Raw genomic sequence first — 14,483 nt, forward strand, 5'->3', positions numbered from 1 at the left:
AGAATGTGGGTCTGCTCGGGGGGGGGGGGGGGGGGGGGGGGGGGGGAGGGGGACGTTCTTCTGAACAGTACGTTGCAAGGCATCCCAGATATGCTCAATAATGTTCATGTTTGGGGAGTCTGGTGGCCAGCGGAAGTGTTTAAACTCAGGACAGTATTCATGGAGCCACTCTGTAGCAATTCTGGACGTGTGGGGTGTCGCATTGTCCTGCTGTAATTTCCCAAATTCGCCGGAATGCACAATGGACCTGAGTGGCTGCAGTTCATCAGGCAGGATGCTTATGTGCGTGTCACTTGTCAGAGTCGCATCTAGACGTAACAGGGGTCCCATATCACTCCAAATGCACATGCCCCACATCATCACAAAAACCTCTACCAGCTTCTGCTGCTGACATGCAGGCGCTTCAGTCCGGAACCACGCGACTGCTACGGTAGCAGGTTCGCATCCTGCCTCGGGCATGCATGTGTGTGATGTCCTTAGGTTGGTTAGGTTTAAGTACTTCTAAGTTCTAGGGGACTGATGAGCTCCCATAGTGCTCAGAGACATTTTAACCTTTTTTTTTCTTTTTTGACATGCAGGGTCATGGTTTCATGAGGTCTCCATACCCGTGCACGTCCATTCACTCGCCACAATTAGAAACGATACTCGTCCGACGAGGCAACATTAGTTCTACTCATCAACAGTCCAGTGTCGGCGTTGGCGAGCCCAGGCTAGGCGTAAAGCTTTGTGTCATGCAGTCTTCAGTGGTACACGAGTGGACCTTCGGCTCCGAAAGCCCACATCGATTATGTTTCGGTGAATGGTTCGCACGCTGACACTTGCTGATGGCCCAGCATTGAAATCTGCAGCAATTTGCGTAAGGGTTCCACTTCTATCACGTTGAAAGATTCTCTTCAATCGTCGTTGGTTGCGTTCTTGCAGGATCTTTTTCCGGCCGTAGTGATGTCGGAGGTTTGATGTTTTACCTGATTCCTGATATTCAAGGTACACTCCTGAAATGATCGTAAGGGAAAATTCATACTTCATCGCTACTTCGGAGATACTGTGTCCCATCGCTCGTGCGCCGACTATAACACCACGTTCAAACTCACTTAAATCTTGATGAGTTTGAGCGTGGTGTTATAGTCGGCACACGAGCGATGGGACACAGTATCTCCGAAGTAGCGATGAATTATGGATTTTCCCTTACGATCATTTCAGGAGTGTACCTTGAATATCAGGAATCAGGTAAAACATCAAATCTCCGACAGCACTGCGGCCGGAAAAAGATCCTGCCATTTTAGCAGCAGTAACCGATCTAACAACTGCGCCAGACACTTGTCTCATACAGGCGTTGCTGACCGCAGCGTCGTATTCTGTCTGTTTACATATCTGTGCATTTGAATACGCATCCTTATACCACTTTATTTGGCCCTTCAGTGTATGACTAGGTACATGATTCTCATGGTTTGAGAATGTGAATAGTTGTTATGATGGAAGGTTGCCTGTGCGTAGCAGAATAAATGAGTTTGTTCACGAGATCTAGATTCTGCTTGCGGTTCTCTATCTGTGCGTAAAAGACGTGGCGTATCGTGTGCAGATATGTCAATTAAAGTAACCTCTTTCTAGTTGCTGGTCCTCTAGAGAAAAAAAATGACAGTCACGTATATTGCGTCAGCTTCAATAAATAATTAAAGTGAAGATAAGAAAATGACTAAAATTGAGAGGTCTTATAAATGAGCTTCAACTTGCGGACCTTGGGCGCAGTTTCTGAAAGCAGAAATAACAAAGCACTTCCATTATTAAAAAGTCTATAAACGACTAATGCGTCAGAAAACGTCCAAAATCGCCTTTTCTGGCTGATGAACGTACCCGGACGCCAAACTCGAATACCAGATGCTTATGCAGTGATCTCTAACCGCAGAAACAACGGAAAATGCCGAAAAATGATGTAAAGAGGAAAATGTGTAAAACTGTTCCTGCAGGATTCAAGTCCAAGGCCTACTGGACGTGAAATTATGGGGAGTCAGTTATTTTTACAAATAAGATAAATGACCAAGTTTGTTGCCATCAAAACTTGTTCTACTTCCACACCATGTGAACCTAATGTGTTTTTCAGTTCAAGTTAGAGTTTTGCGCATCTCTACATATGTGAAATGTATTTTTGCTATTTACAACTTCTACATAGAATTATCTGCTACAGAAAAAAATCGATTCCAAGATGTGTCTGTGTCTGGCCGAATAATACCAACTGAAGAATCTGTTTACGTCTTGTTAGTTGGCTTGGCTCAAATGGCTCTGAGCACTATGGGACTGCACATCTAAGGTCATCAGTCCCTTAGAACTTAGAACTTAGAACTGCTTAAACCTAACTAACCTAAGGACACCACACACATCCATGCCCGAGGCAGGATTCGAAACTGCGACCGTAGCTGTCGCGCGGTTCCAGATCGTAGCGCCTAGAACCACTCGGCCACCCTGGTCGGCTATTCCATCTTTCAGTCGTCTCATGAACGCCAAAATGACATTTCTTGAGATAAGCGACAACGCGGTAAATGTTGTTGTTGTTGTGGTCTTGTTGTTGTGGTCTTCAGTCCTGAGACTGGTTTGATGCAGTTCTTCATGCTACCCTTACCTGTGCAACCTTCTTCATCTCCCAGTACTTACTGCAACCCACATCCTTCTGAATTTGCTTAGTGTATTCATCCCTTGGTCTCCCTTTACGATTTTTTCCCCTCCACGCTGCCCTCCAACACTTAATTTTTGATCCCATGATGCCTCAGAACATGTCCTACTAACAGGTCCTTTCTTTTTGTCAAGTTGTTCCACATACTCCTGTTCTCCCCAATTCTATTCAATACTTCCTCATTAGTTACGTGATCTACCCATCTAATCTTCAGCATTCTTCTGTAGCACCACATTTCGAAAGCTTCTAGTCTCTTCTTGTTCAAACTATTTATCGTCCATTTTTCACTTCCATACAAATACGTCCAGAAAAGACTTCCTTAAACTTAAATCTATACTCGATGTTAACAAATTTCTCTTCTTCGGTAACGCTTTCCTTGCCATTGCCAGTCTGCATATTATATCTTCTCTACTTAGACCATCATCAGTTATTTTGCTCCCCAACTAGCAAAACTCATTTACTACTTTAAGTGCCTCATTTCCTAATCTAATTCCCTCAGCATCACCCAACTTAATTCGACTACATTTCATTATCCTCGTTTTGCTTTTGTTGATGTTCATCTTATATCCTCCTTTCAAGACACTGTCCATTCCGTTCAACTGCTCTTCCAAGCCCTTTGCTGTCTCTGATAGAATTACAAAGTCATTGGCGAACCTCAAAGTTTTTATTTCATCTCCATGGATTTTAATACCTACTCCGATTTTTTTGTTTCCTTTACTGGTTGCTCAACATACAGATTGAATAACATCAGGGAGAGGCTACAACCCTGTCTCACTCCCTTCCCAACCACTGCTTCCCTTTCATGCCCCTCGACTCTTATAACTGCCATGTGGTTTCTGTACAAAGTGTAGATAGCCTTTCGCTCCCTGTATTTTACCCCTGCCACCTTTAGAATTTGAAAGAGAGTATTCCAGGCAACATTGTCAAAAGCTTTCTCTAAGTCTACAAATGCTAGAAATGTAGTTTAATCTTTCTTCTCAGATAAGTCGTAAGGTCTGTATTGCCTCACGTGTTCCAATATTTCTACGGAATCCAAACTGATCTTCCCCGAGGTCGGCTTCTACCAGTTTTACCATTCGTCTGTAAAGAATTCGCATTAGTATTTTGCAGCTGTGGCTTATTAAAGTGATAGTTCGGTAATTTTCACGTCTGTCAACACCTGCTTTCTTTGGGATCGGAATTATTATATTGTTCTTGAAGTCTGAGAGTATTTCGCCTGTCTCATACATATTGCTCACCAGATGGTAGAGTTTTGTCAGGACTGGCTCTTCCAAGGCTGTTCTAATGGAATGTTGTCTACTCCCGGGGCCTTGTTTAGATAATCAGTTAAAATCGCTCGCTACAGTTAACGCCATTACACTTTATGGGATACCTATTGATTCTAAATAGAGTAGGCGAAGGAACGCACTCCTCTGCTCGCATCGATACGATAGTTCTCTGGAGGAACGAAGCACCCCTAGGTCATTCCCGTTTCCAGGGAGGATCGTCATAAAGACGCACACGATTTCAAGCCTATAGCTCTGAGAGAGGTCTGTTGTAGAATTGTTGTGCTCGCATGGTGTGACATACACTCCTGGAAATGGAAAAAAGAACACATTGACACCGGTGTGTCAGACCCACCATTCTTGCTCCGGACACTGCGAGAGGGCTGTACAAGCAATGATCACACGCACGGCACAGCGGACACACCAGGAACCGCGGTGTTGGCCGTCGAATGGCGCTAGGTGCGCAGCATTTGTGCACCGCCGCCGTCAGTGTCAGCCAGTTTGCCGTGGCATACGGAGCTCCATCGCAGTCTTCAACACTGGTAGCATGCCGCGAAGCGTGGACGTGAACCGTATGTGCAGTTGACGGACTTTGAGCGAGGGCGTATAGTGGGCATGCGGGAGGCCGGGTGGACGTACCGCCGAATTGCTCAACACGTGGGGCGCGAGGTCTCCACAGTACATCGATGTTGTCGCCAGTGGTCGGCGGAAGGTGCACGTGCCCGTCGACCTGGGACCGGACCGCAGAGACGCACAGATGCACGCCAAGACCGTAGGATCCTACGCAGTGCTGTAGGGGACCGCACCGCCACTTCCCAGCAAATTAGGGACACTGTTGCTCCTGGGGTATCGGCGAGGACCATTCGCAACCGTCTCCATGAAGCTGGGCTACGGTCCCGCACACCGTTAGGCCGTCTTCCGCTCACGCCCCAACATCGTGCAGCCCGCCTCCAGTGGTGTCGCGACAGGGGTGAATGGAGGGACGAATGGAGACGTGTCGTCTTCAGCGATGAGAGTCGCTTCTTCCTTGGTGCCAATGATGGTCGTATGCGTGTTTGGCGCCGTGCAGATGAGCGCCACAATCAGGACTGCATACGACCGAGGCACACAGGGCCAACACCCGGCATCATGGTGTGGGGAGCGATCTCCTACACTGGCCGTACACCTCTGGTGATCGTCGAGGGGACACTGAATAGTGCACGGTACATCCAAACCGTCATCGAACCCATCGTTCTACCATTCCTAGACCGGCAAGGGAACTTGCTGTTCCAGCAGGACAATTCACGTCCGCATGTATCCCGTGCCACCCAACGTGCTCTAGAAGGTGTAAGTCAACTACCCTGGCCAGCAAGATCTCCGGATCTGTCCCCCATTGAGCATGTTTGGGACTGGATGAAGCGTCGTCTCACGCGGTCTGCACGTCCAGCACGAACGCTGGTCCAACTGAGGCGCCAGGTGGAAATGGCATGGCAAGCCGTTCCACAGGACTACATCGAGCATCTCTACGATCTTCTCCATGGGAGAATAGCAGCCTGCATTGCTGCGAAAGGTGGATATACACTGTACTGGTGCCGACATTGTGCATGCTCTGTTGCCTGTGTCTATGTGCCTGTGGTTCTGTCAGTGTGATCATGTGATGTATCTGACCCCAGGAATGTGTCAATAAAGGTTCCCCTTCCTGGGACAATGATTTCACGGTGTTCTTATTTCAATTTCCAGGAGTGTATCAGGAAGACAAAACTTTCGTCTGTGGAATCAAGATAGATTATGTAAACAATGACTGTTTGAAACCCGCCTCGCTCTATTCGTTCACGAGACAGACAAGGCAGTAAATACTGGCGTTCAGTTCGATGGTGTGTTCCTTGACTTCCGGAAGGTGCTTGATGCAGTTCAGCATTGACGCCATGTGAACAAACTGCTAGCATGAGGAATAGCTAAACGCGTTTTTGACTGAACAACTCGTAGCAAATAGGATGCAGCATTTCATTCTGTAACGGAGGAAAGTCTTCTGACTTAACAAGTTACCTGAGGCGTATCCCAAAAGAGCGTTAAAGGGTCGTCACTGTTCATAATATATAATTTACAAATCGACTAGCGGATGAAGACGGAAGCTTCTTGAGACTGTTCCCGTATGATGTTTTCGCTAAGATAAAAAGCTGTAGCGAAACGCAGGAACACTATCAGTGGAATTCTTGCAACAGGAATAGGCATTTAATCTTCATTACTATAACAAATGTAACGTATTGCGCGTGCCGGCCGCGGTGGTCTAGCGGTTCTAGGCGCTCAGTCCGGAACCGCGCGACTGCTACGGTCGCAGGTTCGGATCCTGTCTCGGGCATGGATGTGTGTGATGTCCTTAGGTTAGTTAGGTTTAACTAGTTGTAAGTTATAGGGGACTGATGACCTCAGATGTTAAGTCCCATAGAGCTCAGAGCCATTTGGACCATTTGAACGTCTTGCGCATAAATACGTAGGAAGACTGGTTATTGTTTGATTACACAATTTCTAACAATCACTCGTAGCAGTCACATACATTAAATATCAAGAAGTACGCGTCCGGTGCGATCTGAAGTGCTTCGGCCACCTAAAACTAATCGTAGGAAAGGCGGATGACAGTACACATATAGTGTAGTCCAAGATCGAAAGAGGTAGCTCACAAAATCCCTTGTTTCCGCGAAACTTGAGTATTGCTCATCAGTCTGGGATCTGTACCAGAGAGAACTGATAGAGGAAATAGAGAAGATCGAAAGAAGAGCAGTGCGTTTCCTCACAGATTCGTGTTAAGCAGGAAGGAAGTGCTCGCCCAACTCTAGTGGCAGACGCTCCAGGAGAGGCGTTGTGCATCGCGGTGTAATTTTCTGTTAAAATTCCGAGAGCAAGTTTTCTGGAAGAGTCAGCCAATATATTGCTTCGTCCTATATATATCTCCCGAAATGCCCGTGAACGTAAGATGATAATGCTACACGAAGTACCTTCTTTCCCAGAGAAAAAGCGACTTGAGGAATATACAGGGTGGTCCATTGATCGCGACCGGGCCAAATATCTCACGAAATAAGCGTCAAACGGAAACACTACACAGAACGAAACTTGTCTAGCTTGAAGGGGGAAACCAGAGGGCGTTTTGGTAGGACCGCTAGATGGCGCTGTCATAGCTCAAACGGATATCAACTGCATTTTTTAAAAAATAAGAACCCCCGTTTTTTATTACATATTCGTGTAGTACGTAAAGAAATATGAATGTTTTAGTTGGACCACTTTTTTCGCTTTGCAATAGATGGCGCTGTAATAGTCACAAACATATGGCTCACAATTTTAAACAAACAGTTGCTAACGTAGGATTTTTAAATTAAAATACAGAAAGTAGGTACGTTCGAACATTTTATTTCGGTTGTTCCCATGTGATAAAGTATCTTTGTGAGCTTATCATTTCTGAGGACGCATCCTGTTACAACGTGATTACCTGTAAATACCACATTAATGCAATACATGCTCAAAATCATTTCTGTCAACCTCAATGCATTTGGCAATACGTGTAACGACATTCCTCTCAACAACGAGTAGTTCGCCTTCCGTAATGTTAGCATATGCATTGACAATGCGCTGACGCATGTTGTCAGGCGTTGTCGGTGGATCACGATAGCAAATATCCTTCAACTTTCTTCACAGAAAGAAATCGACGACCAATCCACCTGTCATGAAATATGCTGTTCAATACCGCTTCAACCGAACGCGAGCTATGTGCCGCACATCCATCATGTTGGAAGTACATCGTCATTCTGTCATGCAGTGAAACATCTTGTAGTACCATCGGTAGACCATTACGTAGGAAATCAGCATGCAAGGCACCATTTAGATTGCCATCGATAAAATGGGGGCCAATTGTCCTTTCTCCCATAATGTCGCAACATACATTAACCCGTCAAGGTCGCTGATGTTCCACTTGTCGCAGCCATCGAGGATTTTCCGTTGCCCAGCAGTGCATATTATGCCGGTTTACGTTACCGCTGTTCGTGAATGACGCTTCGCTGATAAATAGAAGGCGTGCAAAAAATCTGTTATCGTCTCCTAACTTATCTTGTGCCCAGTGGCAGAACGGTAAACGACATTCAAAGTCGTCGCTATGCAATTCCTGGTGCATAGAAATATGGTGCGGGTGCAATCGATGTTGATGCAACATTCTCAACACCGATGTTTTTGAGATTCCTGATTATCGAGCAATTTGTCTGCTACTGATGTGAGGATTAGCCGCGACAGCAGCTAAAACACCTACTTGGGCATCATCATTTGTTGCACGTCGTGGTTGACATTTCACATGTGGCTGAACACTTCTGTTTCCTTAAATAACGTAACTATCCGGCGAACGGTCCGAGAATTTGGATGATGTCGTCCAGGATACCGAGCAGCATACATAGCACACGCCCGTCGGGCATTTTGATCACAATAGCCTTACAACAATACGATATCGACCTTTTCCGGAATTGGTAAACGGTCCATTTTAACACGGGTAATGTATCACGAAGCAATACCGTCCGCACTGTCGGAATGTTACGTGATAACATGTACTTATACGTTTGTGACTATTACAGGGGCATCTATCACAAAGCGAGAAAAGTGGTCCAACTAAAACATTCATATTTATTTACGTACTACACGAATATATTATAAAAATGGGGGTTTCTATTTTTTTAAAAAACGCAGTTGATATCATTTTGACCTATGGCAGCGCCATCTAGCGGGCCAACCATAGCGCCATCTGGTTTCCCCCTTGAAGCTAGACAGGTTTCGTTCTTTGTAGTTTTCTCGTTTGATGCTCATTTCGTGTAACATTTGGCCCAGTCCCTATCAATGGATCACCATGTAGAGATTGATGAAGGTGTATACCGGACTGAAACTATGTGTAGGTTTAATACCGGTATGTGAATCGTAATCTTTGTTGAGATCTTAAGCTCTTCCAGCGAAACAACAGTTATTATTCCACTGGGGTGTCCAGCCAGGTGGCTGAGCTCTTTGTCCCATGTATCACTGAGAGCGAAGCCACTGTCCCTGTTGATCAGACTGTCGGTCTCCAACACGAAACAACGAACAGAAAAAGTTTGACTGTTCTGCCAGTGGACGACTGCCGACAACTTGCGATAGAAGAGGTCGCATTTGAGAACCGAAAACTGTACAGGACGTAGATAGAGCGAAATGCAGTTACGTCAACTGCCGTCTGTTTCAGGCGGGACGACGGAGAAGAAGAGCAGAAGAAGACTCCTTCCGACCAGCCGCCGCCATACGCCGAGCCACAGCCTCAGCCTGCACCTCCGCCCAGTATTGCCAACGTTCAACAGCCAGTGTGTACGTATACGTTGCAAGTATCCTGCGGTAAAAGAAAGATACTGCTTAATGTTTACTTTCCTTTTTCCACCCGGAACCCAATAATAGTTTTTCAACCCAGTGTTAGGCCATGTTCAGGGCTTCTTGTCCAATCCGTTACAATTGCACCTTTAGGGACAGGTCAGGGAGGGGAGGGGGGGGGGGGGGAGGTGTTCTTCCATGTCTTGCACAGCGTCATAATCACACTTGTCGTCATCCACGTTACCATGACACCATTTGATCACTTTTGTTTTCACCGGAGCCACGCCTTTTCTTATGCGGTTCAGCGTCCTCCAAGTTTCCCAGTTGGTGTGGGAGACGCCAGGCACTATACGGTTTTACGAGAGCTTAGTCGTACAGGCTCGCTCTCAGTGCCAAAGAGCAGGATGTAGATCATCGATGGTTCGTCTGAGCCTCTCTGTGATTTCTTGAGGTGTTCTTCAGCAGCTGAGACTCGCAAGACCAGAAGCTTAGCAAAGCTTTGGTGCGGGTCCGCTTTTCATACATCCTGTTGTGATTAGACATGCTTTAGTAAGGTTTATGTCGACTTTCTTCGCATGGGTAGATCCAGTCCATGCAGGGCAGGCATATCCAGCGGTAGGGAAGGATAGCGCTTGGGAAGTGGTTTCTCGATAGTAGGTTTTGCTCCCCATTTGCTGTTTACGAGTTTCCGCAAATTATTGTTACTGGAAGCCATATTCTAATGTTTATTTTCACAGTGGTATCATCTACGTGTCAGGGAACTTTATAACGCCACACCCAGATAAATTAGGTTGTCTGTATGTTCCAGTATGGTATTATTCAAGAAAGCATTGTGCTTCCGCTTTGTTTGCCGAGATCGAAGGTGGAAAGCGCTTACTTGAGACTTCGAAGGATTCGGATTAGCCATCTGGAGTGGCCGAGCGGTTCTAGGCGCTTCACTCTGGAACCGCGCGACCGGTACGCCCACAGGTTCGAATCCTGCCTCGGGCATGGATGTGTGTGATGTCCATAGGTTAGTTAGGTTTAAGTAGTTCTAAGTTCTAGAGGACTGATGATCTCAGAAGTTAAGTCCCACTCTCTCACTCACTCACTCACTCACTATAATGACGGACCTGTCTTGGCCCGAGGTAGCGGAGTTTAAGCTGTTGGTCTGTCCTCAGGTTTCTGTGGATGTAACAGCTTACCTGCCGGCTGATTCCGGCGGCTTCTTCTTCTTCTTCTTCTTACTGCTTCCTGGCTGCTCGAATTCTATTCTCTTCAGGCGAGAGAAGTCCACTGGCGGCGTCTGCGTCCGGATGTACTTGACTGCTTCTTCAGTCATGTATTTACAGCAGTCCTCGTCCGTGAAGATTGGGTGCTTGTTTATGAGCTCCAGATCTCCACGCCTGACGATTTCCCTCCCGTGCAGCCTCTGGTTTAAGTGTTCGCATCCCCACTGGAAATCATAAGGTTTGTGGGGAAGGGGAGGGATGTTATCTACCGTGAAAGGGTTCGGATGATCATGATGGTGGTAGCTACCGTCTCGCAGGGAATCGGCGATCTTGGTGAGCACCTCCCTCACACAGTTCTCGTTGGGGAGGGGGAGGCACTCGAACGGCTCGTCTTCTTCTTCTCCCTCGGTCTCCATCGGCACTTCCCGTGTCGTCTGCGTTTCCGCAGAGACAGGAGTGACGACTGCTCCCGAGAGGGCCGTCTTCTTGTTGTCGGTGGTCTTCGCCGACTGTGTGACCACCTCCCTAGCAACCTGCGTTGCCGCGTCGGCCAGGGAGGCGGTCGTTTGTGTTGCCGCGTCTACCCCCGAAATGCCCGTCTTCATGCAGGCCGCGGGGTACACGGTGCACCTTAGATGAGATAGCTCCTCGCGAATCTCTTCGAGTTGCGCTCTGATGGCCGCTCTCTCCTCCGCCATGGCGGATTTGAGCGCGGTGATTGCGTCCTCGTTGGCTTCCCGCATTGCTTGGCGGAAGGCGTCAACGTCGTCTTGGTGGCGCGGCCCACTTCCCTTACTAAGGCAGGGGGGCGGGGTGACCACCATTTCTTCTTCTTGGGCCACCTCTTCGTGCGTGGTGGCCGACTTCCGCTGCTTCCACGTCTTCAGGTAACTGCAGCTGCGCGCGTTTGCGGCGTGCGAGCCACCGCAGTTTACGCACAGCGCTGCAGTACCTCTTGGTTTTGTGCAGTTGCGCGTGTCGTGCGGTTTCCCGCACTTGATACACGCAACCACGCCGCCGCATTCTTTGGCTATGTGTCCAAGCTTTTGACACTTATAGCACTGTAATTGTGCCACAGGCTTCCGCTTTTTCTTCTTGTTGCCGCAACCGTTGCTCCCGATTGTGTTTAGCAGGAGCTCAACAGCAGCAGCAATCTTGCCTCTTCCTCCATTCCTACTTCTCGGCATGGCGATGGGCTAGTGGCGTTAACGGTCAACGGTGCGAGCCGCAGCGAGTCGATCAGCGGAGGGAAGTCCCATAGTGCTAAGAGCTATTTGAACCATTTGATTCGGTTTAAGGGAGTTACTTTGATAGTATTCTGATAAGACTCTGTGCTTTCTCCATTTTCTGCGCTACCTCCTCGGAAGTCTTCCCCTGAGCTGTGATTGACAAGTCATCCGCATATAGAAAATTCTTAGTATGATTTGGTACCGGTTGACAATTGGTTCAAAATGGTTCAAATGGCTCTGAGCACTATGGTACTTAACTTCTGAGGTCATCAGTCCCCTAGAACTTAGAACTACTTAAACCTAACTAACCTAAGGACATCACACACATCCATGCCCGAGGCAGGATTCGAACCTGCGGCCGTAGCGGTCGCGCGGTTCCCGACTGTAGCGCCTAGAACCGCTCGGCCACCTCGGCCTGCTGCTCGCCATTAGTGTAAAGGTTAAAAATGAAGGGCACCAGAACGCTTCCCTGGGACAGCCCATCTCCTTGGTTTTCCTATCAGGTCTTCTTTCCATCGAGAATTTAGAATGGAGTCTCAATGATCTCGACAAAATGGCAATCTTTCAGTTCTTTGTTGATTGTATGGAAGAGCAACCGACGGCTCACTACACTGTATGCAGAGGTAAGGTCGATCAATGCTAGCCCAAAAATCTGTTTACTTTCGCACATTTCTTCTGTGTGTTCTGTCAGGTACAGAAATCGGATAGTGCATAGTTTGCCGGGCCTAAAAGCAGCTTCTTGAGGGATACATTTAAGTTCGATAGAGTCTGCCATGCTGTTGAAAATGAGCCTCTCACGCAATTTGTGCAGGTGACAAAGAAATGAGACAAGACCATGCTTTCTTTCGATGCTTCAGCAACGCCTCTATCCTTGCCTTTCCCCACGTCTTGTGGATATTGTTAGTTTTGTGACAATGGTTGAAGAGCTGCAGGATACACATTTTGGCGCCCAGGTCAAAAAGTGTTTTATCTGCTCCGTGCACATATGATCCACCCCAGCCGCTTTACCGTTTTTCATAGTACTGAAGCCCTGGTTGAGTTCTTTCGTAGTGAAAGGCACAGAGAAAGTGTGGGTTTTCCATTTACATGATCCAGTTGATTTTTAGTTTTTGCCGTTTTGCATTGAACTTTTCATTCGAGGGCAGTTGGAGGGCCAAAAGCAGTCTGGAGCCTTTCTGGATCACCGCTGAGCTTTTTAATAACATTCCAGGCTATTTTGCTCCTGTTTGTCATGTCCATCTTTTGCGGAGTCTCAATTCATCTACTGAGCCTCGCTTCACTTAGGATTTCCAGCAGTGCTGTACTGCATATTACTGTTTCTTCATGGAAAGGCTTCTTCTGATATAATTTATCATACTTAGCAAGGAGCTTCTTAGATCCATGTGAGAGTCCTGGAGTGAACTGCTGTATGCAACCGCGTGGTATATGTTGTCTTGAGATTGTTTGCAATATTTTTACAAATGCCTAGTAATATTCATTTGGTCTTCCTTAACTTAAATCTTCTGCAGAAGGGCACTGCAGTGGCCTTAACTGTGGCATACACCTGTATCCCAATTGATATGTGCTGGGTTCGAGGAATGGGCTGCTATACCATTTTAATATAGCAGCGTTGTAGCCACGCTACCGTATTTTACACAGCCGGCCGCTGTGACCGAGCGGTTCTAGGGGCTTCAGTCTGGAACCGTGCGACCACTACGGTCGCAGGTTCGAATCTTGACTCGGGCATGGATGTGTGTGATGTCCTTAGGTTAGTTAGGTTTAACTAGTTGTAAGTTCTAGGGGAATGATGACCTCAGATGTTAAGTCCCATAGTGCTCAGAGCCATTTGAACCATATTTTACATGTAAAGGAGTAGAGAAGTTTTGGGTCACGCTCACACCTCCAGCAGGTGACCGTTCTCATTTGTTCCGTTGTAGCCCCAGTTCATGTTGTGGCAGTTGAAATCTCCTACTGCGGATTTGGCATTTTGGTTGTTAAAGTTTTTAGCGGTAAGAAAGTGATTTCTTTTCCTGGAAGTTTGTACGCAGCTGTAACTGTGAAGTTCTCCACTTTCTAGTTTTCGTATTTCAGTGCCATTATTTGTGATTTTATCGACAGAGGTCACTATTACGTCTGGTAGAGTGAATTTGGCACTGCCGTGTTTGGGGTCTGGTGCTTCCACAGTAGTCGCATTCCCTGTATTTCTTGCGTTTTTGCTTCGCCGCCTTTGTGAGTTTCTTGAACGACCCATTTATGTGTTTGACAGTGTGTCGACAACATGACTTCTTTGGTTCTTGTCATTACCTCGAGCTTTAGATTTACAGTCTTCGCAGTTGACTCTGAGAAGTGCCTATTTCGGTTCTAGTCGACGACGAGGTCATTAGAGACGGGATACAAAGCCGGGCTGAACAAGGAGAGGGATCGACATCGGCCATTCCATTACACAGTAAGCAGCTTCGTATTCATCTAAAGCGGTGGGAGGAAATCAGGATAAAACTGAATCTGGGTGGCCCTACAGATGTTTCAACCGCCGTCCTTCCGAATAGAAATCCACAGGTCACCTTCCTCGGTACCCTGAAAACAAGTTTCAGAGAAACACCTTAGAGCATTTGTCGCCACCATGTCACACAACACGTGTTTCTCTAACAATAGTGCCGTTCTCCCGCGTTCCTCGCTGGCTGAGAGTACTGCGCTGCATTTAAATATTCTGTAGTTTTGTTGGACATATTGTACACAAAAACAGCATATGCCTACAAAATTGCACAACTTAATTCATAAGCATACAGATGAAAGTGAT

The 14,483-nt window shown here is 47.0% G+C and overlaps 1 protein-coding gene across 1 annotated transcript in view; it reads left to right on the plus strand.

Moving 5' to 3' along the window:
- Positions 1-14,483, plus strand: part of LOC126365976 (lipopolysaccharide-induced tumor necrosis factor-alpha factor homolog) — a 52,878-nt gene that overhangs the window by 14,118 nt on the left and 24,277 nt on the right. The window contains exon 2 of the mRNA XM_050008784.1: positions 9,149-9,267. Coding sequence (XP_049864741.1) covers positions 9,149-9,267 — 119 coding nt within the window. The remainder of the gene's footprint in view (positions 1-9,148; positions 9,268-14,483) is intronic.

This window comes from Schistocerca gregaria, chromosome 1 (genome assembly GCF_023897955.1).
Source record: "Schistocerca gregaria isolate iqSchGreg1 chromosome 1, iqSchGreg1.2, whole genome shotgun sequence".
Taxonomy (NCBI): domain Eukaryota; kingdom Metazoa; phylum Arthropoda; class Insecta; order Orthoptera; family Acrididae; genus Schistocerca; species Schistocerca gregaria.